The sequence below is a fragment of the Sander vitreus genome, chromosome 15, assembly GCF_031162955.1.
Source record: "Sander vitreus isolate 19-12246 chromosome 15, sanVit1, whole genome shotgun sequence".
Classification (NCBI taxonomy): Eukaryota; Metazoa; Chordata; class Actinopteri; order Perciformes; family Percidae; genus Sander; species Sander vitreus.
The window spans coordinates 21,873,712-21,900,887 of NC_135869.1; the positions used below are offsets into that span (position 1 = coordinate 21,873,712).

At 37.2% G+C, this 27,176-nt stretch overlaps 1 protein-coding gene and 1 gene segment (V, D, J or C); one reads left to right on the forward strand and one right to left on the reverse strand.

The window, feature by feature from the left end:
* Positions 1-9,317: 9,317 nt before the first annotated feature.
* LOC144529737 (immunoglobulin heavy constant mu-like) lies at positions 9,318-13,101 on the reverse strand. The segment is given in 5 exon segments: positions 9,318-9,549; positions 10,927-11,081; positions 11,594-11,926; positions 12,090-12,404; positions 12,991-13,101. Coding segments are annotated over 4 exon segments (783 nt in total).
* Positions 13,102-22,933: 9,832 nt separating this feature from the next.
* On the forward strand, positions 22,934-25,568 carry cabp5b (calcium binding protein 5b). Its single transcript, XM_078269763.1, has 6 exons — positions 22,934-22,984; positions 23,477-23,507; positions 23,618-23,761; positions 24,590-24,699; positions 24,877-25,024; positions 25,540-25,568. Exons 1-6 carry the CDS (start codon positions 22,934-22,936, stop codon positions 25,566-25,568), a joined length of 513 nt encoding a protein of 170 aa, XP_078125889.1.
* The last annotated feature ends 1,608 nt before the right edge of the window (positions 25,569-27,176 follow it).

A 27,176-nucleotide genomic window follows, 5' to 3' on the forward strand; every position in this document is an offset into this window, starting at 1 on the left:
CCATTCCTTCTCCTGCAGGTTGTCTGATCCACATCATAACACAGCAGCTAAATGTGAAGCCAGATCCCCTGCAGGAGAGACTGAGAGTCTCCCAGGCTTTTTTCACCACTGAAATGGAAGGAATGGACTCCATACTCTGACCTGTACAACCTGATGAAATAAAAGGGAGAGAGGAAACACAGAATAAATGAATCATCTGGGAAGTTTTCTGGTGTCACTGACTGACCATCAGTCCATGTTGTCTGAGAAAAGATTACACAGCAAGAAGCAGGAGAACTCACAGGGCAGAGAGAGAGCAACCAGCAGAAGAGTGAGTGTGTTTCATCATCCTGAGGCTGGAGATGTGACATCTGATGCTCCACACAAAGTACAAGAGCAGTCAGCAGGACAGAAGTACACTGCACAGACTGAAGATTTGCATCAAGATACCATGGGGAGGGAGTGGCTCCTAAACCAGCACTCTGTTATGTATCATTTATTAATTGTTAATTTTTCAATTACAGTCGCTTGTCCTTCTACATACAATATCACATTTAGAGACAAAAGCACTTTTTGTTTTGTAGTGTTCTATTGGTTACACTTTATAATTATGGTAGATGAATTGACGTGAATTTATGCATGACTTCATGCATGAAAAAAGCATGAATTAATTCATATGGTACTTCAGTAATGTACAAGGAATAATAGTATCTCATGCATGACTTAATGCAGGAACAATACTTGAATTAATGCATCAATTAAGGTATTTGAATCATGAAGATTTCTGATTTATTAATGATGTTCATGTCTTCTTCAAAGAACTGACCAGTCACAGCAGTGTACATTTATTCAGAAACCTTGTAGTGTTATAATCATGGTTAAATAAAAAAGCATCATCCATTACTTCATCATTTTATATGAAATAGTTATCTCAATACACGATACAAGTAAATTCACTTTTTATGTAAACAATAATGAAAAATGCTGTCATCACTGATCTCCACTTAAATTATGTTAATGAAATTACGGTATGTGAAGGAAAGAGTGACATATTCATATGTACCTATTGATTTTATTTCAGAGCAATATGAATCATTTCAGAGTTTGAGTATCAGTCAGTTAAGATCAATGAGAACAGCTGATCTGAGTTTCTCCTTTTAGTAACAGAGGAGAGAGAAACTAGACCCTGACTGTCCTCTAGTGATTTTATAAAAGAAACAGTAACATTATTTTTCATTCTCATAGATTCCACATCATATCATTTACAGACATAATTGTGTCTTACTTTGTAGAAATGTAAAGTATTTGTAGTACAACCAGATTGTTGGGCTGTCTTTGGACCTTTTATCAATGAGTGATCTTTATTGTGTTTTTAATGTGTTTTCAAGTTTGTGTTTAATGCAGGGAGGATTATTAATTTATAATAAAAACATACTGTATATGAAAATTAGATTACACAATATAAAACAATTTAACAACCTGAAAACAACAAAAATGTAATATAAAATGTTTAAATATATACATTTTATGAAAAATATTTCAAACTTGGGCTCTACCAGCCTGAAAGAATGAGTTCTGTAGGATTTTGTACAGCTGCTCAACCAACTCCAGTCACTGTGGGTCTCGAGCACAATAATAAACAGCAGAATCTTCAGTCTTCAGACTGTTCATCTGCAGATACAGCTGCTCTCTGCTGTTGTCTCTGGAGATGGTAAACCGGCCTTGGACTGACTGAGAGTAGTACATGTTGCTACTGGTATGAGTGATAGTAGCAACCCACTCCAGTCCTTTTCCAGGAGCCTGTCTGATCCAGGCCATATAGTAGCTACTGAATGTGAATCCAGATGTTGTACAGGTCAATCTGTGGGAATCCCCAGGCATTTTCAACACTGGTTCAGATTGTGTCAGAGTCTGACCATCAACACCTGTCAAACCAAAAACGATAAGCATGTCATGCATTACCTTGGTACAAAGATCAGAGAAAATGTTCATGTGAAATATGTCAGTAATACAAATGGGAATGTCAAATCAAGATCAGTGAAAATCTTCACCTGCCCAGCAGACAATTAAAAGCAGCAGTCCTGTCCTATAGTCCATCATGTTAAACTGTGTTTCCACTGTTCTCTGTCCTCCTCTCTGCACTCAGATAAGTAGAGGTGGAAGATATCTGAGTTTTGCATTTACTCCTCCTCACAGGGAGGATACCACTAGATTAGGCTTGGCATTCAGTTTTTGTTTGGTGAAAATGTAATGTGAATGAGCCCTGTGATTGATTGGCGACCTGTCCACGATGTACGCCGCCTCTCGCCCCAATGTCACCTGGGATTGGCTCCAGCTGCCTATGACTTAAGAGGGTATAGTTGATGGATGAATAAAAAGTTAATGTTTATTTTTTTATTTCTCTAAGTCAAAACAATTCATTTTTGTCTGACATGTTTCAATTAAATTGAATATGTCTTATATTAAGATCCCAGCTATGTTTCTGTCAGAGAAGCAGAAATCATGTCAATATATATCAGCAACTGACAGGGGGTGATTGAATGCTCTAAACAGCTAATCTTTGTTTTTTTGATTGGGCAATCCTGACTAGGTAGAGCAGAATTGTACCTTTTGTTGTACAGGCACAATACAGGTACAAATTATTCAGGTACATTTTTGTTCACCAGAACATTATAAACTACATTCTAGTCATTATCAAAAAGGTTGGATCTTCTCTATTGGGTCATACTGGATTGCATTTTATTAAAGAGATGATCCCAATAAACTGGTAACTATTTGTTGCAGTTTTAAAGTGTTTTTATTTCCCAACAATCTGAAGACTTTGCTCCTTCTTCAAAACATGAGAAGTGGTAGCATTAATTTAAAGTTGCCACAGCATTGAAGTAATTGGACAATGAATGATTACATGAAATGAGTAAATTTTCTTTGATTCTTAATAATCTATTCTAATAGTATGTTTATGCAGTATGTTGAATACACCCATATTATCAACTCACCCAAAGCTTCTGCAGCTTGTTTCACTTTAAAAATAAAACAAAATCTAAAAGCCCACAATGTTTTAGGAAGAACAAAATAGTATTTTATCCAAAATAGTATTTTTTGCTGGTTAGCCACACACAAATTGTGTTAACACAGTAAATATTTGCAGATAATGTGTATATAATATATTTAATTTTGTCTAAAATATAAACACATGTATATGCTGCTGATTAGAAAACCCAGAGGTTATTATGATTACTACACATATCTGATGAGGTTTTTGTGCAGCTGCTCCACTGTCTTCAGTCACTGTGTCTTCTCGAGCACAGAAGTAAACAGCAATATCTGCTGCTGTCAGGCTCTGGACCTCGAGGTACTGAGTGCTGCTGGGAACATCTTGAGTAAAACTGAAACGGCTCTGAAAGGAGCTGGCATAGCTCGGAGTGTTTCTATACGGGCTTATTCTCCCAATCCACTCCAGAGCTTCTCCTGGTCTCTGTCGTATCCAGTGAATACATTGCTTGTCATGCTATAACCAGATATGATACATGACATCTTCACTGTCTCTCCAGGTCTTTTCACCTCAGAGGGAGACTGGTCCAGTTTGATCTCACTCCAAACTCCTGTAAGGAAATAAACAATCATCATTCATCACACTTGAAAATATTAAGCGTTTAAAAAACTAATTGTTTTACTATGTAACAGCAAAAATGATTCCCTCACCATTAATAGCAACTACAATAAATAAACTCCAGACAATCATATTTCCCATCAAACTCTGCAATGAACTGAGGTCTGATCAAAGTCTTTCTGATATGTATGAAACTGTCAGTAGTTCTGCCTCAAATGATTCTACAGTTGCTGTTGGTGTGTTTATAAAGAAGGAAGAGTTTGCATAGACCTCCCTCTAAAGGTTTAAAAGGGAACATCATAGATGTACTTTACCTGCTGCTTGATGTGTGATTATTTTAAGAACAGAACAATTAAGACAAAATGACGAAAAGAAACATTGAAGGCCTGGAAACAATGTATTTTACTGTAAACATCCTGCATACAATACATACAAAAATATATAAATTACACATACAGGCAGAGCTTTACATTGCGAGTATTTCACTCACATTTGCCCCTAAAAATAAATGTGTGATCCAGAGATATCATTTACGAGCAGTGTGAGAGTAACTACTGTGATCTTTTTTCGTCTCACTGCTCATTGTTCAAAAAAAGTCCCACAATTCCGCAATGTCCAATCACAGAAGAGTTTTTTCTGATGGCACTTTCTGCACGAGTGAGAGAACAACAATGAAGTATTGGTAGGCTGGTGAGTGTTTTCAAAAGTGTTTAAGGGGGTCCCCAGCAAAAAGGGGATTCGTTTTTTTTTACTATATTTTCATCCAAGTACAGACAATGAAATAAGTTCATACACAATGACAGAATGTACAACTATTTGGGTCATGGGTTTAAACGCTTTCTGTAGTAAAACATCAAAGAGAAGATCAGATGGGGGATCTGGGAACAAAATCTCATCAAATGGGGGTCAGTGGTCTAATTTGTGTCAGTGTAGGGATCCTTGATGTGAAAAAGTTTGGGAACCACTGCAATAAGCCATAAGTTAATGTTATACATGCAGACGCCACTTAAACTGAAGCCCATTCATTTTATTTGGATTGAGTGAAGAAAAAAAACTGAACATGTTTTTAAATAAACTTAAATAAACCCTAAGAAATACAAAAACCTACATTATTTTCTTTAAGCTGTTCCAACATTTCAGCTTATTCTATGTGTCAAAAACTCTGTTACTTGAACATTTTCATGCATGCTCCTAATTGTTTTTCATATTCCACTGCATGCAACAGAAAATTGTCTTTTTGCAATGTACATCTTTTAAAGCATTAGTCCCGAGAAAAAGAGGAATATATCTTTAAAATGATATATTTATTGATCATGACATCCTCCTCTCCTCAGATTCTGGTCATCTCAGCATTCTCATCCTTCTTGACCTCAATTCCGCTTTTGACACCATCAACCAAACCATTGGAGTAATCTTTGACACTGACTTCTTTAATTCCAATTCAAATCTCCAACTGTTTAACATAACATGTTTCTGCTCATCTCTCTCCTCTGCTGCTGAAACTCTAAACCATGCCTTCATCACATCCAGACTCAACTGCTGCAATAGAAGTCATTATAGTACACTGTAAACCTAGATGTAGTTGTAATTAAACAAAATTAGTGGTCACTACTTATACTTTCATGTTTTGTTAAAAACCATATTCATTACTAAATCACATGGAATAATCCACTTAAGCATGCAGTGCACAGATCGTATCAAGCAGAGAAAACTAAAGATGTTAAGTCCTGTATGGGAGGGGTGGATTATTTGAACTTCTCTGCGCTGAAGCGATGCAAAGGCTCATGGGGGAAAAGAACTGATTTCTGTCCTAGTTATTAGTGTGTTTTAATAATGTTCTGTTAATGTTTTGGGTGTGCATTTATGTTATCTGGGTTTTAGTTTTGTATTGTTGATTTAGGGTTCATGTATAGTATATCTACATTTATTGATGCACCATGACCGAGACCCGGGGGCAACTGATGGGGCATGGGTAGTGAGTTGATGCGTAAAGATTAGAAATTAGTTAATCTGTCTCCTGAGTTCAATTCTGTGGCCAGCACAGTATGTTTCTTTCTGTTGAAGTGGAACATTTGTGCTAAAGACACAGTTCTTTAAATAATACTCACAAAAACAACAAATTTCTTTAAGAATCAATAAGTATCCTGCTGTTTCGTATTTGTTATGTTTCTTTGCATGTTTAAAACTATAGTGCATAGTTTCTGTCTCCCCCATGATGAAATTTAATTAATGACAACAAAACCTACAGCGCATCCACATGATACAAGCCTTCCGTGATCGCGCCGAGGAGGACACGGAGGATTAAAAAAGCATGATGGACTCTTCAGAAGAGGTAATTATCTTTGCTTGATTTTCTGGGCGCAAAAGTCGCCGGACGACACCAGTTTCTGAACATAGCCATACTGAGATATACAGAGAGTTGTGTGGAGCTGATAGTCTTAATTAGCTTTGTATCAACACATTTGGCAATGGCTTGAATGTAACGGACGTTAATTAAAGGACAATTCCGGCACAAAATGAACCTAGTGGTTAATAACACATGTGTACCAAGTCAACCTTTCTCTGTGATATGTTTCATGGTAATCGAATGTGTATGTAGCTTGAAACAAGCTGGCGCGAACCGCTGATTAGACCAAACATCAATTTTTAAACTAGTAAAATTCAGAGCACAAAATTCAACCTTTGAAGAAAATTCAGCTGCATTTCTACATAATCACTTAAATAAGGTAAATTAATGTTAACCGATTTCTAAAAGTCTAATTCAGTCTGTCTTGTGGGAGTACAGACAATGATGTATCAGTGATTGAAACCTCCAAGTATTTAAACTAGGGCTGTCAAAATGAACGCCATAATAAAGAGTTAACACAAACTCTTTTAACACCACTAGTTGTTTCTGATGTAGGATTAATGCACGCACGTTTTGGGATTTGGGCCTCGGGACGCTCTTTAGTTTTGGGAAACCAGGAAGCGATGCACAGTTGTGGGTGACTAGCAGAAACAACTCTTGAGCAGAAATGGATAAAGAAAAGAGTTTTGAATGGCAAGTTCAGTTTCAAAGCCCTTCTAGATGGTTCTCTTAACAAGACTAGGGGTAGTGATGGAATTGTGGAAATTGGTTCTCTGACAAACACATTTTAGATTGTTAACGAAAAGAAATAACAATGTTATGAAAGAGTAACTGACTTTTTGAGGATTCATTTATACCGTACTGTAGATAAATCACCATTTAAAAAAAAAATCTAAAGACTGTTTCATCATTTAGTGTAACAGTGAGCTGGTGATGAAACCATTAGTGGTCTGAGGGCTCTTCCTCTGGTGGCTTCATGTTACAAATGTTCAGGCTCTGAGGGGTTTTTGTTCAGGTCTACTGATGAGTCACTGGGAGAGTCTTAATTCGATAGTGAATCGTTGTAGTTTGGTTGATGCAACACCACCATGTACAATCACTCCAGTCCTTTCCCTGCATGCTGTCTGATCCAAGCTGTGTAGTAGCTGCTACCTGCATTTATTTTTTTGTATTTGCTGCAAACATAAATACATTGACAGCAGCCAGAATCATGTGAATAGTAATACATTTTGCAGCTTTTAATAAAAGACTTGTAATGGTTTCAGTGTTTGCAGATGTTTAAAGAAACAGACATACAGAGAAACTTGAAGCCTTTTAGAGGAAAACAGCTGCTCAGGAACTGAAACGTGATAAAATGCAAAAAACTAAATCCTTTAACAAAGATGAAAACTATTGTAGTTCATCCATTAACAAGTTACTCTTCTGTAATAAACAACATATTTTACCTTCATATGTGTGTGGTTATTTCAGAAATAAAATCATATATCAAATATCATGCAGCATGATTTTTACTTGTTTTTATTCAGAGTTCTTAAAAGCCAGTCATACAACAATCATACTCAAATGTCTGTGTTGTCTCATTTTGAATGACTTGACCTGAGGACATTAGTCATGTGAGACAGTGCAGAGTTTATCAGCCCAGGGAGGACGAGGAAAGACAAGAAATGTTTCTTACTGCAGGAGTTGAAGTAGTTTATCATTGTGATGTTTTTGGCACTTTTACCAACAAGTGATCTTTATTGTGTTGTGTTTAATGTTGAGTAATAATATTTCTCAGGAAAACAGGATGTAATATAATGAACAGACAAAGGCTCATTTATTATCTAAAAATGATACATAATGTGAAATTTAGGGAACAAAACTTGTAAACTATATAAAATATATGATATACATATTACATTCATATATCATTTTCATTATTTGGCTTCATCAGCCCAGTAACAATACTGTAGGATTTTGTACAGCTGCTCAACCAACTCCAGTCTGAACTGACTGAGAGTAGTTGATGCTACTGTGGATAATCACAAGCCACTCCAGTCCTTTTCCAGGAGCCTGTCTGATCCAGTGCATCCTGTAGCTACTGAATATAAAACCAGAGGCTATGCAGGTCAATCTGTGGGATTCTCCAGCTCCTTCTGCTGTGTGTTGCCATGTTCTAGATCAAGAAGAACACCAATATGAAATTATATGTGAAATAACAACTGTGCACACACGTGCTGATATGCAAATTTTCACAGAAAGATGGGTCTCTTGTTTCGAGGAACTTTATTTGTAGCTCTGACGGTTTCCACAAAGTTTCACTACCACAGCTGTGGTCCCAAAGGTGCAGAGAGAGGGGAAGTGACTCGCCAAAGATTATATGTTTAGAAACTGAAAAACCTTCAGAGCTTAACTGCTAACAGACGTTTCCGTTATGTTGACTTGACGCGTTATTATTTTAAATGTTCATAGATCCCTGTGTTGTGACGCTTAATGACAACAAAATCCTCAAAAGCTTTCCATGTTTATCACAAGCACATCACAATCACTCATATTCATTCTCCCTTTAATTTAATAATGTGGCTGTCCATATTTGACTTATTGTAATATTATATTTATTGAATTAAAGATGAAAGCAAATATGATCAACAAAATGACCAAACATGAAAAGTGAAGATTTATAGTTAAACTATGAAATTCAAAGCCACATACAGAATGTCTATTTCTACAACAGTGCAATTTGTTATTTATGTGTCAATGAAAAACCAATACTACACTTCAATAATACATTTTAAGGACAATAAAAGTTTTCAAAAAAAGTAATCAATAACTTCCTAATCATAATGAAACAACAGTACCCAATGCTGGAACATGTATTCATGCAACACGTTCTAATGAACGGGTTCAGTAGGGATATCGTACAAAAATGTATGCACACCATGATATTTTTATATGCCTTATATGCAACATCTGCATGTAAGGCAGTACAGAAATCCGGCAAACTTTCCCTTAAGTTACTCCCTTAAGTAGATAGTATGCAGGTTTAAGACACTTCTACATTGGCTTCATTTTTTTAGGCCTAGACGGTTTCTCCATTATTATTATACAATCTATGGTTTAGCTGACAAAAGGTTACTGGGAGCCGGCTACAGGACACGCGAGATGATGGTCCTTTAAGGGGCCGTGGCAGTTAAGTTTAGCCAACAACAGGTGAGCTTAATGTGGCATCCACAGTTAAGTTTGGGCATCAAAACCACTTGTTAAGTTTAGGAAAAAGATCGTTCTTATACAGCAGCAGTCAATGTGGTGAATACAGCAAAATGTACGTGGAATACATTACAGTGCGTTACTTTTCGTAGCTGTACGAATGGTTCATGAGCCTGATTCATACACAGTAAATGATTAAGAATTGCAATTGTATTTATTATTTTTTCTACAGGTTACAGAGAAATCCATTTCCAATGACTTAATCATATAATAATATGCAGTATATGACGACCATTTTATTTGGCAAATATACGGTAGATTATCGATTATATACATGGTTTTAAAAATTAGATAAAAAAGACAAAAAACAAAAAAGACCTGTCGTCATCATGCTGTGCATCCATCTCATCCTTTATGTTCTCTTCATCTGAAAAAACAAACACACAAACAATTATATTTTAATGGAGTTTAACCCAGCCTGAGAATTGACACTGTTGTGGAAGTTTCTGTTCAGCGAGGGAGGAATTTGGGTGAAGAAGAGACCTTGTTGAAACAAAATAAAGACAGGCTGCAAACTGGATTAAAGTTTAGGTATTCGGTGGAAGGGTTTAATTATTTTCTCGAGAGAACAATCAAACAGTGACAAGAACAGCAATTCACAATGAACAATGAACAGAGTTACAAAGTGACAGCCGATCTGTGCCTCGTAACATATGCCAACTCCTTATATCCCATTTTCACAGCAGAAAACACGACCATGTTTGGAAAACATTCTAATCTTGAACACTGCTGTCTAAAACTGTCCCCGTACATCTGTCTAGTGCGCCAAAAACGTCCCTTCAATAGGAGTCGGGAATCTATCTCGTCTACAGATTGGTTCAGGCTCCAACCTTAGGTTTTGGACAAACTGACCTTTGCATATCTCTACAGAGCCTGTGCGTCGTTGCCATCTGCTTGTAGTAGAGAATACACAGGGTCATACCCCTTTTTAGCTATCTTTAAAGTGGAGGAGTGTTTCAAGAAATATCTTTAGGAGGCACATGTTTCGAAGGCATATTTAAGGATTTACTTATAATTAAAATTTACTCAATAGATGAACAATCATGGTTAAGAAATCATGGTCTATGTAATTTTTCCATTACAACACTCATGATCTCTGTGTCTTCAATACTTCAATAATAATAGATAGTTGGCCAGCAGATTTGGCTACAGTATATAAACTATTGGACTACATTATTGGTTCTTATTAAGATTTTTTTAACAACTTTAACAGTAGCATAAAAAGGTTTATCCTCATACCGGTACTGGTACATAACTATGTACTTAAACTTACTTAAAGATGTCATTTCTGTTTAATTTAATACATTGCTAATATACCAGTATGGTTATTGCAGCATTTAAAAACACAGAAACCAGCACATTTCTGTGTTTGGTGGGGCTCTTCATTCAGCTGATGCTCATTGTGATCAGTCACACCTGAGCTCATTGGCCATGCCTATTCTCTCCAATAAACTCTAAAGGTGATGCAGTTTTTACAGTGTAATTGTGTCCATTAAAATCAACACAATAAACCTTTAATATTACAGAAATTGCCCATTATTGTTTGTGATGATGGAAATTAGCTACCGCAACCACAGAAAAACTGTTCAAAGGTCAAAAATATTCTTTCCTTTATGTACTTGAGTTTTATTTACATGACTGGGCTTTAACTTGTAAAGTACTTGGTCAAACTGTAAAGTATAAATCCTGTATTACATTCAGTCTTTAGTCTTTAGTACAACTAAGAGGAAGCCTGCATGTTTACCTTGACCAGGCTAAATATCATGCTATAGAGAAGAGAGGATATGAAGAGGATTACGAAGGAGAAGGTTGTGGACCAAAGGCTGCTGTACTCTTCCTCCTCAAAGGCATCATCTGTGCAGCTCAGAGCAAAACTCAGTTTTGAATCTGGAGTAAAATCTAAGAAGAGGAAGGCATAGGTAGTTAGTGTGTGTGTGTGTGTGTGTGTGTGTGTGTGTGTGTGTGTGTGTGTGTGTGTGTGTGTGTGTGTGTGTGTGTGTGTGTGTGTGTGTGTGTGTGTGAGAGAGAGAAAGAGGTTTTTAATAAGATAGCACATAAGACATTTTTTCTCTTGAATTGTGCTCAGGAACTGAAATCAAGCATTATTCACTTTGATCACATATAAAGTGTGGATCCTAATCCAGTGGAGCAGTGTAGTAATATACAGTACTACTGTGAGATATCAACAACAAAAAGTGTATCCATGCAACATTTATTTGAAACAGTCAGCACACTTCTCAAGCTGTTAGACAATGTGACATAGACAGATTGAAACACAATATGACAAACAATAGTAAATTGACCGTTTTACAATCACAAAGACAGGTTCTCATGGCAGAGAGTACACACAGAGACAGAACAACACATTAGCACAAACTGCCACATTTAAAGCTGAATCTACTATTTCTTACATTCAATGGAGTTACCCAGGGCCTTAGACACATGTCTGGATTGAATAGGCTTTTCGCCACTACCAGGCCATACGTTGCAGGAGAACATGGTGGAGTTGTTCCACTTCTCTTTGGTGGTGGTGTAAATACTTGCAACTGAGTATCCTTGTTGGCTTTTCACTGAGGGGAAGTTAATGCCATCAGTATAGATGGAGGGGTTTGTTCCAATATGTTCTGACCAGGCAATGTAGTAATCCTGCTGCTCTGGATTGGAAACCAGACACATCAGAGTGACCTCATTGATGATGTCCTCATCTGGGAGGATGTGGACTGTTACTTTTGGCTCGCTCCCATCTGAAAGAGATACTCGGTTTAACAAGGATGTTCATATTTAGGCTTTTACATTTGCTATACATCGATTATGACATGTTTGTGTGTGTGTAAATTGGCTGCCTCCCCAGACTTACAGGTCACTGTTCTACCAATCTGTCTCCATCAAAGACACTCAGTAACATACCTCCTTTGCGGAAAGTCAGCTTTTGACTACCTAGTGTCATATCGTCTTTCCTGGCAGAACAGCACACGTTGTTGACTTGGTACCACTCAGAGCGGGTAAGAGTCATTGTGCTGACTCCCGACTGTGTTGGTGTGATGTTTTTGGTCACAGTTTTTCCATCGATTTCCCAAGTGATTTGCAATTGATTTACAACATTCTGGTCCTTTCCAGTAATGATACACTTAAACTCTGCCTGGTTGTTGTTAAATATTTCTGTGGGACTTGGTTGGTTCAGTTCCATTTTGACATCAGCTCCACTTGGAGGCAATGGGTCCTCTGTGGGTGTGGAAGAAGGAAGAATAAAAGATTAAAGAGATTCAAGATTTACTTTGTCATTGTCATGTGTACTTCCGTACATACAAAAATGAAATATTGTTCCCCAGCTAGTGTCAGTATAAAAAAAGTAAATAAATAGGATAAAAATACATAAAATAAGATATAAAGCATATAGACATATAAGAGGAGCTTGGGCACAGAATATTAAAGTGCAGTGGAGAGTAGCAGCTTATGCAGAATAGCAGCACAAAATGTAAAGTGCAAGTGCAATACAGTCATGTGTTTAGTCCAAACAAAGTGCAGTTCAGGAGCCTGGCATAGGTGTTTTTTTCCTCCAGGTATGACAAGGTGAGATGGAGTGCAGTGGAGATGGCGTCTTCAGTTGAGCGGTTAGCTCTGTATGCAAACTGCAGCGGGTCTAAATCTGCAGGGAGATGGCCCTTGATGTGCTGCAGGACAAACCGCTCAAAACATTTCATGGCTATGGGTGTAACAGCCACGGGACGGAAGTCATTTAAGCAGTTCGGATTTGGCTTTTTAGGCACAGGAATGACGGTGGCACTTTCCAGGCAGGTGGGCACCACACCTTGTTAAAGATCTCTGCAAAGATATCTTTGAGCTGCACACCCCTTCACCACACGCCCAGGGATGTTGTCAGGCCCAGCAGCCTTGCGTGGGTTGACGCCGTCAAAATACTTTTTTTATCTGGGCGGCTGTCACCTGGAGTACCTGCTCGTTGGCAGATGATGAGGGTACCTGTGCCTTGTTGATGCTGTTCACATCAAAGTGTCTTAAACATTAGATCAAAAAGACAAAAAACAAATGAAGACCTGTCGTCATCATACTTTGCATCCATCTCATCCTTTATGTTCTCTTCATCTGAAAAAACAAACACACAAACAATTAAAGAATATGTATTCACTGCTCAAATACAGACTGTTAAACAGTGGTAAGGTTTGATTGATCACTTCAATCTGGAGTTTAACCCAGCCTGGGAATTGACACTCATGATCTCTGTGTCTTTAATACTTCAATAATAATAGATAGTTGGCCAGCAGATTTGGCTACAGTATATAAACTACTGCTCAGCACACCCCTTCACCACACGCCCAGGGATGTTGTCAGGCCCAGCAGCCTTGCGTGGGTTGACACAATACTTTTTTTATCTGGGCGGCTGTCACCTGGACACATGAGAAACAGACATTATTATTGAACATTTTCATTAAAAAAGAACAAGATTAATAAGATGATTTGTTGCCTCCAGGGTGAGTCACAGAACAACTATATGGTCTCCTTGAATCCCAATCAGATTTTGATACATTGAGCGAACTGACTCCTGTATATTTGTTGTTTATCTCAGTTTATTGTCCAGCTGCAGTCAGGCTTTTCCCACTGGCATCGGTCCACTGGAAAGTAAGACTCTTTGGGAAGAATTCTTGTGCAAGACAGCCAACAATGACTGTATCTGCAGCCCCAGGTTTGCACTGAACCAAAGGGAAGAGAGTCGGTGATGCAGTTGTAGTCTCTGTGGAACAGTTGTGTCAAAACATGTAAATACCAATAAAGGTCAATTAAAAAACACAGATGATCAATAGCTTGTCTAAAGTTTCATTTTAAATATATTGCACAATATTGCATGATGAAACTGAGGACAAGAACATCTGCCTAAAAAATAATTTCAATGATTAAATGTTTTAATAAATAATGTCCTATTGATTTAATTATTATTATTTATTTATTTTTGACAAACAGGCCCGGATTGGAGCTTATACAATGGCACTAATTTGTGCCATGGCTGGTATAGTCTTTGGGTGGAAGGTGTGTGCAACACAACCAACAGTTAATTGTTTTGTACAGAACCAAAGGGAACCGTTTTAAAATCTTTCAAATAGGAGATTTTTGAAGTTTAAAATCCTATAACTACAAAAGTGCATACATGATCACAGATAATCAAGTGTTACTCTAAAAGCCAAAGATTGGTTCAATTGTTAAACCACATAATTGAAATAGAGACCCAAAGTTAAATCAATAAATAGTAAATAAATAATGATACGAATAACTTGAACTGGTAATATAAGGGTTATAAAATAGTAAAATTATTAACATAAAATATGATTTTTGATGAGCATTATTTGCTCTTTTTGGTTTAACGCTAAATCTGAAAACCTAGAAAAGTTGTCTGGAAGAATTAAAAATCACTCGATGAAAAAGAGTTCCTCTAAAACTAAAAGAGATTACTAACAATTGAACCTACAATGCAAATGATGCATACGGTCTTTTAAAAGTCAGTCATCGCTTTGGTGTTTCAAACGAAACTACAAATAGATACTACATACTATGAAATAGTATGTACTAAAATACATATTTGTTCAGTTGTTTAATTGAAACACATACTGACCCAGTAATTAAATGCATAAATAAAATATTTTCGCCTATGTTCAGATTTACGGTAACTCTTTCTCTAAGAAATTCAGGTACGGTATGGTGATTAATATCCACGGTAATACAACATGTATTGAATAATAATGTGAATAAAAAGATGCTAACATTCATCAACACCAATTACAATCCAGCTGAATCAATTACAAGATTAACTCAAACCACCATCTGCATTAAGAGGAAGGTTTTCAAATGCTTTCTAAGAAACAGCTGCGTTAAAAACATCTGTCTGCTCTGTTTTCTAGTGTGTCCAACATCAATATAAACCTAAATATAGGACTATAAGTTAAACTTCTCTAGCACCAATAATCACATTAAAAAGTAAAATAATAATCTTCTGACTAATAATATATTGTTTAAATGTGACTTACCTGTTACTGTGACTTCAGTCCCGCTGCCCCAGTAGTCGAAGTAATCACAGTGCTGCATCTCCAGTCATTGCTGGAACAAAAACCTGACATACCAAAAATAATGTGTGAAACCTCATAACGTCACTAAAGAACACATACATCCTGATCAGCATTATCCCCTGATGTCATTCTGTGAGCATGTGTTTTGTGCTGATTCTTAATCAGTTCTTAAAGTTAAGCTTTACTGCAAGATGACAATTATGTATGTGCACCAACGCTGACTTTTGTGTGTACAAAAGCGATCCACTCCAGTCCTTTTCCAGGAGCCAATCTGTCAATCTGTGGGATTCTCCAGGTCTTTCAATTGCTGCTTCAGATTCTGTCAGAGTCTGACCATCAACACCTGTCAAGAGGATAAAAAAAAACATCAAGTGAAATAAGCTGATGACACAAATAAAAGCTATGTTAAATTAAGATCAGTGAAAATCTTCACCTGCCAGCAGAGAGTTAAAAGCAGCAGTCCTGTCCTATAGTCCATCATGTTAAACTGTGTGTCCACTGTTCTCTGTCCTCCTCTCTGCACTCAGATAAGTAGAGGTGGAAGATATCTGAGTTTTGCATCGACTCCTCCTTTTTGATTGAACAGTGTCCTTTGTAATTTGTGTTATTCTTACTGTATCTTAGAATTCAGATTCTACTTACATTTTTGACGTAACGTCATTATTACCTGTTTTTCAAATTTGAAATTCAAATTTGATATTTTGAGTCCTGATAATAAGAACAGGGTTTCAGGCATTTGTTCCAGGAAAACTCTGACATCCAACACGTTTCAGTTGTGTGCATTTAACAATGTAAATACGTAATTCAGTTTGGTTGTGGGAGAAGAGACATTTATTTAGATGTTATCATGGTATTCATTTCTTTATTTTAATAATATTATTTAGGTCTTACTACCGGTGAAATATTACAGTATGCTGTAAGACAGAACACTACGATATGGGCCGAGCGGGGTGCATTCTAAACCCATTAGCCACAATGCAATGCGGGCATTCATATCAGAGAATCAGACAGTGATCAGCGGGTCTTTAACGACAGTATCGCTTCAATGTACATATTTAATCAGTGGTTTTGTCACCAGCAACAACACATTGCTCAGCTTTGTTCCAGTAAGTTATGCACCTTAATAATGTAAAAATCAGCGGAATACTCCGGAAGTGACGTAGGAATTACCACTCGCGTCTGTGAAAGATTGCTGCACGTTATGCGTGACAATTTATACAATTTCTTTCCTATCCGTGGAGCGGTAATTACTACGTCACTTCCGGAGTCTTCAGCTGATTTTTTTAAAACGTTATTACGGTGCATAACTTACTGGAACAAAGCTGAGCAACACGTTGTTGCTGGTGACAAAACCACTATTGATTTTATATATATATATATATATATATATATATATATATATATATATATATATATATATATATATATATATATATATATGTACATTGAAGCAATACTGGCGTTAAAGAGCCACTGATCGCTGTCCGATTCTCTGATATGAATGCCTGCATTGCATTGTGGGATATCGGCTTTGAATGAGTCCAGCTTGGCTCATATCGTAGCCTACTGTTCTGTCTTATCTGTAATATTTCACCGGTAATAAGACCGAAATAATATTATTAAAGGGGTGATAGAATGATTACATAGGGTATTTCACACTGTTCCTTAAGGTCTCCTAATAGGGTATGTAACATTCATTGGGCGGAAAATGTCCCGATTGATATTTTATGGGTCCTTATGCATCCCTGTTTGGCCCTATTTGGAACGACAGCTTTTCTTCCAAATATGGTATACTCATGAATATTTAGGTGAGCTGCGTGCTGATTGGTTGAGCGAACCACATATATACACACACACACACACACACACACACAGAGCTACACACACGGAGCTACACACACACACACACACACACACACACACACACAGAGCTACACACACACGGAGCTACACAGACACGGAGCTACACACACAGACACACACACACACACACACTCTGTGACATGCTCAAACATGCCGGGGCGCGGCTGCAGTGCGCCTAAAAAAGCACAGACAAAATGCAAAGTTTCGACACTTTCATTACAACTAGTGTTGTTGTAACGTTACCCTTGGGACATAAAAAAAACCTCCACCAAAGAATCACAACTCACCCTGTAGCTAGTCAGCATTGGGAAAATTTAGCAGAGAGTGAATCCCTGCAGGCGCGTCCTCTGCGGCGCTGCGTTAGATCCAAACTCCTGCTCCATTGTCCGATATACTCGTTCTAAACACTTTTCTCTGGGCCAGTATTCCATTGTACAGCCTGGAACACTGCATTTACGACCGTAGTTCATTTCCAATATCCTTGAAAAACTTCCAAACTTTCTTCTTTCTAAAGTACACAGCGCAGCTCATATGTGAGATCTTGACAGAGCTCCAGCTCATATAACGGGTCTGTGAAGGGAGAGAGGCCGACCGGGAAGGCATCAAACCCAGCCGGCAGCCGCCGCCTGTCCCTGGCAGATTGCGGAGCTCCAGAAGTCCGACACTGTCTTACCAAATTTGCAATTAGCCATCAATTTTCGTAAAACGGCCCATATTTGAGCTCTACATAGTTGATTTATCGCATAAAAAAGTCTCACAAGTGAATTTAGTGATGTAATAGCAGACGAACATTATATAAAAAAAAAAAAATTATATAAAATCAAAAGACCAAGCTGACCTCAGGTCAGTGGTGTAGCCTATGCAAATGTTGGGGCGTGACAAAGACTAGGAGTTGAGGAGTTGACGTCAACTTTTAGCTTTGTTGAGATTCGACCGTTTTCAGCAGCAGTTTCAAATTGTGAGATTTGCAGAGGAAAGGGGTATCAATGTGTGATGGTTGGGGTCAGGCTCAATGTGAGTTCCTGTTCATTTTTCTATTTGTTATTCCGTTTCTGTTTTCTAGTATGCCCTCTCAGCTGTGAGTTTCTGCGTTGTTCTCTATTTTGCTATATTTCTCTAGGTTTTTCTTTCCTGTCAGTTTCTGTCTCTCTGTTTTCTCCCCCTCCCCTCCTGCCTGCGCCAGCTAGCTGATTGCGCACACCTGCTCGCCTTCTCACAATCACTCCTCCCGCCAGACACACCTGCCTGTCATCATCTCCAATCAAGCACAGTACTTAAACCCCGGCTCGACTCATCATCTTCACTTGATCGTTTCTGCCTTCATGGTGACACAAGCTCCAAGCCTGTCGAGATCGCTAATAATCCCAGTGTTGTCCGTTTCCTCTGCCCTAATCTCTCTCTCTGTGTTCTCTCCCTGCAGTCATTCCTCTGTCTCCAGTCAGCTGGCCTCATCCTCCAGTCCCCTCCTCGCAGCTCCCTGCTCCACACTACCTCCGCTCCTCGCCTTGCCTCTCCTCGGCCCTTGGCTCCCAGCGTCCTTCCTCGAGCTCCTCGCCTGTTGTCTCCCCGCTCTCCCTGAGCTCCCTAGCCTCCCCCAGTCCCAGCCTGTGCCCGTATCCTGCTCCTTGGCGTCCACCTCCTCACAGCCCTCTCCCTACCCCTTTTCCCCTTTATTACCCAATAAACCTTTTGTTTGTACTGAGTCGTGCGTTTGGGTCCGTTCTGTCACTCCCCGTAACACAATGGAATTTTTAGTTTCTATGTATGTCCTATTTACCCCCCCCAGCTGTCGTTTTTCAACTATGAAAAGGAAAAAAATCGGTTTTGCATTCTATCACCCCTTTAAAATAAAGAAATGAATACCATGATAACATCTAAATAAATGTTGATAGATGTAACGTTATAATTTTAAAAATATCAATAAACAACAAAGCAATCCAGCTTCTGTGGCAATAAGACCGAAATAATAACATTAAAAGAAATGAAATGACCATGATAAGATTAAAACAGCTGTTATTGGGCTAAAAAATACCAATAATAGCAAAGCTGTATACAGCTTCTCTGCTGCAGCCCAAGTGGCAGAAATAATTGTCCTGTGATCACGAAAGATGCTTCCCATTGAAATACATTAGTTTAAAAAACGTGCTGATATCACGAAAAGAAACGAGATAAACGTGTTGTGTACACGAATCCACAGATTAAATAATAATAATAGCAGTAAACAGTGTGCTGTGATCATATTGTCAGTGTCTCTGCCTCAGTGAGACTCACAGGATCCAGCAGCCAGCAGCAGCAGCAGAGCTACAGAGAACATGGTTGCTATTGAAGGAGATCTGATGGGAGCTTCTCTTCTTCTGCTGCAACTGACAGCATGATATCAAGTCTTTATAGCAGACTGTGAGGAAGTTCACTTTGCATAGAGAAGGACACTGACAGGCTATAAAAGAAGGATGGACTGTCCTGTCACAAGTAAAGCTTTAAATTGTGTTTGGAGACGTGAAAGCAAATATTCATGATTTTAAAATAATAACTTAAAGGTCAATTTATAGAGAAGGACAGAGGCCATAAAAGAAGAATGAACTGTCCTGTCACAAGTAGTCAAAGACTGGAATTTTGTTATGAACATTTATTCTTGAAAAATATAAAATAAGGTATATTTATTATTTGAAACATTAACTTAAAGCCTCTAACAAAATAAGAGACGTGGCAGGTGATGGTTGGAGTCTCAACTTAAAAGGACTGTCAGACATGCTTATTTGACCTTTTTATATTTCAAACTTGTGGAAAGAAATATATGGAAATTATTCTCACAGCAACCATTCCCTAAACAGTCTAACTAAACCTTTTTTTAAGATTAAATGGATAAGGCATGAAATGGACTTGGCCTCCCTAAATTACGCCTACCATAAAAGCTCATCAAGTCAACTTTTGTCACCCTCCTAGATGAAGCCTAATTCAAGTCTTACAATCAGTTATGTCCTTAAAACCTTTTTTTTTATTTGTTATGTGTTTAATTTGTGTTTGTTAAATCATTATTTAGCTATAACAATTTCTTCTTTTAATAGTTAAAATATAACATAAAATGCTTCACACCTGCCTTACAAAATAACAGATAGGATTATTAATAACCAGTACATTATTGTAGAAAAGCACATGTTGGTAGAAACCATAAAAAAGAGGAAGTCACAAACCACAACCACAGCTGGTGCTTTCACATTGTGTTTTTTTCTCTGTATGTGTAGGTATGATGCCATACTGGGTTGTCTCAATATTTATTGTAAAATAAGTTGTTTGAGGTTTTTGTAAAGCCTCTCTGCTTACAATAAACAGTGTGTGTCTCTAGCGCAGTAATACACAGCAGAGTCCTCTGGCTTTAGGTTGGACAGTCTCAGATACACCATGCTGTTGCTATTATCTCTGGTGATTTCTATACGTCCTTGCACACTGCTTGCATAATGTGTTTTACTTGCATCATAGTAAATAAGCCCCATCCATTCCAGTGTTTTTCCTGCAGGTTGTCTGATCCAGTGCATTCCATTACGGCTGAAATCAAATCCAGTTCCCCTGCAGGAAAGACTGATGGCCTCCTCAGGCTTTTTCAACACTGAAATGGAGGGAATGGACACCAGAGCCTGGCCATTTAAACCTGCCAAATCACCAGAAGTGAAGAGGAACAAGTTAGAATGACAAAGGAATAAATGCCAGTATGCTTTTTAAATATTTTGCAGCATGAAGTTACTTACTGGGCAGACAGAGCGCTGTCAGCAGAACAGACAGTTTGTCCATCATCTTGAGACTGAAGATGTGTACTGATACACACTAACCAATAATTAAGTGGGAGGACAGAAGTAGGCCTATACCCTCTGAAAACTCTGGATTTGCATTGGGATTTTATAAGGTAGGGCTATAATGATTGGCAAATGTCATTCAAATACAAGAGAAAAGTGGCCTATGTTTTTACACTGAATGTGTCACTGAAAAACAGATTCTATTGCTACAATATGGTGGCTTTTGATTAGCTAAAACGATTCATTATCAAATAAATGTTTGACAAAGTCTGACTGTAAATGCAATCTTTTTTTTCCTTTTGTTGTAGTGCATCCTTAGTTGTTCCTTTTTCAACAAGCTCATCAGGCATGTAAGAAAGGATTTCAATCACGGAGGTGGTGGACAAAAACTACAGTAACACTTAAGTAATGTCTTAATCAATCCAACAGCACCACTTTGATCTTAGTGAATAATTAGTATAATCGACCAGTATACTGTATACAAAAATCTCTTTTATTTTTTAAATTAAACATTTCTAAAATGGCATTTTGCTACTGAGTCATTTGTGACACAGTGTCTTTAAATGGTCAATGCCTATTCAGCACTTCACTCTTTGAATGTACTCCAAGCATAAAGATGATAAACCGGAGTAAAATGACCCTTTCATAAACAATTCTTTTACAAAAGACGTCTGTAACTTACATAGCAAGAGAAATATGATCTGTCTGTATGTAGTTTATATGTATGAACAGGATTATAATGCAGTTATGTAAAAAGATTTGAAAAGTGATTTAATGGTATTATCTGGCATTCTGCTCGTGATTTCAGATAATGCTGTGTTTATATACAGTACATACAGGCAGATAAATATGTTGGTGTTGTTGTTGTTGTTGTTGTTGTTGTTGTTGTTGTGTGATCAAATGCCACATGTGCTCATTTATTTCATTCATGGGCTTCTCATGCAATGCAACAAACTATTTAGCTTCAAATGTGATTATTGCGTGTAGATTGATAATATCTTCTTACAATTGCACTTCTTTTATTTTTAGCAACACATGGTTATGGGTAGTGATGGCACAGTGGATATGACACATACCTTTGGTGTGGGAGACCTGTGTTTGATTCCCACTGGGATACAGGAGCAAGACACTTAACCCCTAGTTGCTCAAGAGGCATGTGACCTCTGACATATATAGCAATTGTAAGTCGCTTTGGATAAAATGACATGTAATGTAATGTTATGAAAGGCTGATGGTGTCTATTCTTATATGAAAAGACAGTGAACAAGTATTCTAAGTGCTGAAAGTCATGTATTAATAATCAGCAAAACAAAACTGTTGCATTAATTTAGACTAGTATAAAATCAATCTATAGGGACAATGAGATTTTTCCTACACATGTAAGTCATGACTAATGCATATGTGGATTGTCATATGATTCACAATCCTTTTACATGTAGTACTAGATTATTTTCCCTCTCTGCTTTCCCATCTGTTGCGTTTTGCTCACTTAGTGATAACAGATAGAAAGCTTTACTCAACTAGCACCACACCAAGGATAGAAGTATATTTTACAAACTGCAAAGAATAAGCAAACACAGATATGTATTCTCCATGGGTTCCCTTTTCCCAAATGAAGGCTTGAAATCCAAATGTGAGGTGATGTAGCTATTTTTATTAGTAGTAAACAGTATCAAATTACAACAGTTCCTATTGCAGTAAAATGTATTTATGACATTTAGTTGCATTTATTCTTTATGAAAAAGCTTTTAAAAACAACAGTAATGTTAGTAGACTTTGCATATGAAATTCTGTATATGGACAGCATTAAGCCTGTCTTTCTTTTTTAGACCAAAGCTCCAGAGATAATCCATATGAGACATCATCCGTCCTCTCTGGCATACCCAGATCACTGCTGAGCAGGGTTTACACACAGACACATGCTCGCACAAAAAAAAGAAGAAACTGAATGATATAGCAGCATATCATTTTTTAACAAAGAAATTCATAAATACAAGTAGCTCAGGATCTAAACTAAGTTTGTGTCATCATGAGTACTAAACAAGCCTGCATCTTTCTCAGAGGAGGAACAAGGAGACAAGTAAGTCAAAATGGTTTTATGGTTTTACAGTAACTTTACGATTTAATGGTAGTTTTTTTTATTTTTTACAATTTACCTTTCTTAAGCTTAAGAGTTATTTAAATCTCAAAGGTAAAAAAGTGAGATTGTGAAAAAGTGAAAATAATATTGTTTTGTTATTATGGTCTTTCTTATGGTGTTATTTTAGGTTCATGGCAAAAGAAGCCTAAAGGAAAAGTCCCATTGTGAAGTAGAAGTGGGAGGGAAAACACTTAAGCTGATGCATTAGGCGAATTGGAACTCTGTTTCTGTGCTTTGTCCCTAATTTAAAGATGACATTATATATTTAATATACATTTATATCTATGCATGGAGCTCACAGGAGGTCATTGCCTTGACACAATGTAGATAATTGTGGCCATACCAGTAATAGTACATTTTGTAGTAAACTACTGTAGATTAAACATACTGACATCATTTCATATTTTTATTGATGCTGTTATTGTTTTGCAGACAAGAGCTCTTACACACGATGAGATTGAAGGTAACTGTTTTTATGCTTTCAGATATACTGGTTGTATAGAGAGCTGTATTTTTTTTTTTACCTTTCTTTAAATTCAAGTCACATGCCATCTCAATTGTGTGTCTCTCTAGAGTTACGTGAAGCTTTTGTTGAGTTTGATAAAGACAAGGATGGTTTCATAAGCTGTAAGGACTTGGGGAACTTGATGAGGACCATGGGTTACATGCCGACTGAAATGGAGCTTATAGAACTGAGTCAGAACATTAACATGAATCGTGAGTAATGTTCTCTAATACAGTATGATGTAAAAGCTAAAATATGTCAAACTCCATTAATGCCTAATTACTGCCGATCATGTTGGCTGACAAAATAGAAAATAGAATCCATTGTTTCAATATGGGTATCTCCCTTTTCCCTATACCAGCACATTATATGAAGTATACATATGTATGTACAAAATCATTTTTTGGATGCCATTTCTTGCAGGTTTTGAATAATTTTAAATAAGGTCATTTATTACTACCTATGTGGTACTCCTGCGGTTTTCTTCTTAATGTAAAACATCTTCATGATGTTTTTTTTAAGTTTCAGAAGCAAAGCATGTTTGCATATTTCTATTTTGAAAGTAGCCGGCCAAGTGTTGGTATCACATGTATACATCGTCATGCTTATCTTGTCAGTGGCTCAGATAAATTGCACAACAGAGCACAGATATCATCTTAGTTATACTATACATCACACCTGGCAGTTAATTGTAAACAATGATATGCATATTTATAAAGTATTTCAATTTACTGACATTTTTAAGTTTAGTTAAGTTAATAATTTAAAGCAAGAAAGATAAATGGCCAGAGGAAGTGGCATGAGTGTGCTTGCATATATGATCAAAATTGTTCCCCACAGTGACTATTGCAGCAGATTGAAATGTAATGTGATGTAATGTGAGTATCACTAATTGCCAAAGATAAATCTCTTCAACAGCAAGCTAAAAGCTATGTACTTTTTTGGAATTCACTATGGTGTTACAGCCCTTAAACTATGCCTTAGCTGTGTTCTCTGTCTACTTCCTGCTTATATTAGTTACACAATTTGTCTTATCACAGTGGGGGGACGGGTGGACTTTGACGATTTCGTGGAACTGATGACCCCAAAGCTCCTGGCTGAAACAGCAGGGATGATTGGGTTAAAGGAGCTAAAAGACGCATTTCGAGAGGTGAGCTCATCATACCTATTCTCTCTTTTTGGTCTTTGGCACCCCATGGTGGATATTAAATGAACATACAGTAAAAAGGTGAAATCTGGCAAAATAGTATGTTATGATTGCAATATGAGTTTAAAACATCCTAAGGCTTTGCAGTGTTTTATTTCTTCGTCCCCCCCTCTCCAACAGTTTGATATAGATGGTGATGGTTCTATCACATCCGAGGAGCTCAGACATGCCATGAAAAAGTTACTGGGAGAAAATACCAGCAAAAATGAAATTGATGCAGTGGTCAAAGAGGTTGACAACAACGGAGATGGAACAGTTGACTTTGAGGGTGAGATACAAGTACACACAAACACACGAGCAAACAAAGATTTTGTCTTTTTTTATAGACTTATACTTACCTCTGCTGTCTAAATGTTGAGTTAGTTGAGTTGCTCTGAGAAACACAGGAGTTTAAGTAACACATATTTAATCAATCAATCTTTGGTTAAAAAAATGGCTGTTTTGTGTTAATTATTCCAAAGAAAGTAGCAGGTCACTGGTATTAGCTGACTCAATGGTACCGCTCACTGGCATACCTAAAAGCATTTCTGAGCCATGATTTATGTTAAAGTTCCATATGTGCTTTTCCTGCTGTAACAAGTCACAGTGCCTGCCATGAAAAGAATTTACTTAATTTTATTTTATTTGGTTAGCGTTTACACTGTGACCTCATTCTGTTTTCTGTCTAAGATATGTCATTTGCCAAGTATCAAATATGTGGTGTGTTCTCCTAGCTAGTTGTTATTCTAGTTGACCTTGAAACTAGAATTTGGCTAATCAATACCTTGTCTATTCTCTTTACAGAGTTCGTGAAAATGATGTCAAAGAAATGAGAACAACAGAATGAATGGATGACTGTGAATGGATGGGATTCTGTTTGATTCTATGATGATCATACCCTACTTCTGATGAATAATTTCACATTATTATCCTGTTATGGTGGCATCTGTCTCACACACGAACACATGGAGCTCATTAATTTCAAGTGAGCAAAGAATTTTTTTTGTTAAAATTGATGGATATAAAATTGTTCAAATGTGATGGTGTCTCAAGTAAAATTAGTTGACATGTTAATGTCTCAGTTATAATTATAAGCAGCTGTTGAGATGAACACTATTTACAAGTCAGAAACTCAAGTATACAATAACTCCAATGTTACACGAACACGGCATAAGCCAACAAAAGCCAGTAATACTGTAGGTACCAGGACTCTGCAAAAACACAGTTGCGGGCTGAGGCCCAACCTCTTATGAACAGCCTGCTTCTGTCAACCTCAGCTTTTCTTTATAAGTTACATTTCACTCACCTATTTTAATTCACTTTAGGGCAAAGAATCATAATGGAAAATGAGCCAATAGCATTTTATGATAGCTTGCAGTAGATAACGATGTGTGGACAGCATAGGAGGGAATTAACTATGTGCATGCTTCTTCCAAAGGATGATCAGTTGATATTTTTCTAAGGCTTTACTGGTTGTGGACATTGACAACAGCTCTTCCATAATGCAGCTCCTCCTCTGCTGTAGGGAGTGTCTGTAGCTAGTTGAATCTGATCGAGAGGACATTATTTATCAGTTGACAATGTTCAGCACTGACCTCCCAAAAGTAATGTTTGACTCTGCTTTTAATGTACCTGGAGAACATGATCTCAGCAGGGCCGACTGGCCACTACTGCCACTTTTTTACCTCCCATGCTTCTGGCTCAATAGGGTGTAAAGGCAACACACTGTCTGTTTGAAGATTCTGTAGTTGAATGTAACTTGTACAAGTACATTTCAAGTTCTGTACTTGAGTATTTCTATTTTATGCTACTTTATACTTTTACTCCACTACATTTTGAAAGCCAATAATACTTTTGATTACACTACATTTATTTGACAACTTTAGTTGTTACTTGGCAGATTCAGATTATTAATACAAAATATAAATCTACAAATAAATGCTGTTAATGTAAATCAGCCCCAGCTTTACCAGCGGCAGCATTAGTTATGCTTTCACATTAATGCATCATTAATTATAATTCAGTCATCTTATATATATTATTCTCAAATGGCCGATTCTGCATAATGAGTACTTTTTCTTTGGGTATGAGTCAGTATATTTCGATGCCAATAATGAAACTACTTTTCTTGTAACAGTGTTTTACACTGTGATAATTCTACTTTACTTAAGTAAAGGTTACGAGTACTTCTTCCACTAACTGGTATTAACAACTGTGTTTTCTGAAAGTTTACCTCAGTGTTTGTATATGAGCCTACTTACATCTCAAGACACATTGCAGTTTTTCAGAAAAATACAAATTTTGAGAAACTGTGTGATGTGTGCTTTTTTTTTGTTGCATATACTAATATCTGATCCTGATCACCTCCACTTGTTGCAGCAGGGCTAACACACTGGTCTGACAAGAAATGATTACATTGTGATTAAGTAGCTATCTTGCAG

Coding starts and splice junctions, on each gene's coding strand:
- cabp5b (XM_078269763.1), top strand. CDS start 22,934: ATGAGTACTAAACAAGCCTGCATCTTTCTCAGAGGAGGAACAAGGAGA. Junction 23,762..24,589: donor TCAGAACATTAACATGAATC/GTGAGTAATGTT, acceptor GTCTTATCACAG/TGGGGGGACGGGTGGACTTT. Junction 24,700..24,876: donor TAAAAGACGCATTTCGAGAG/GTGAGCTCATCA, acceptor CCTCTCCAACAG/TTTGATATAGATGGTGATGG.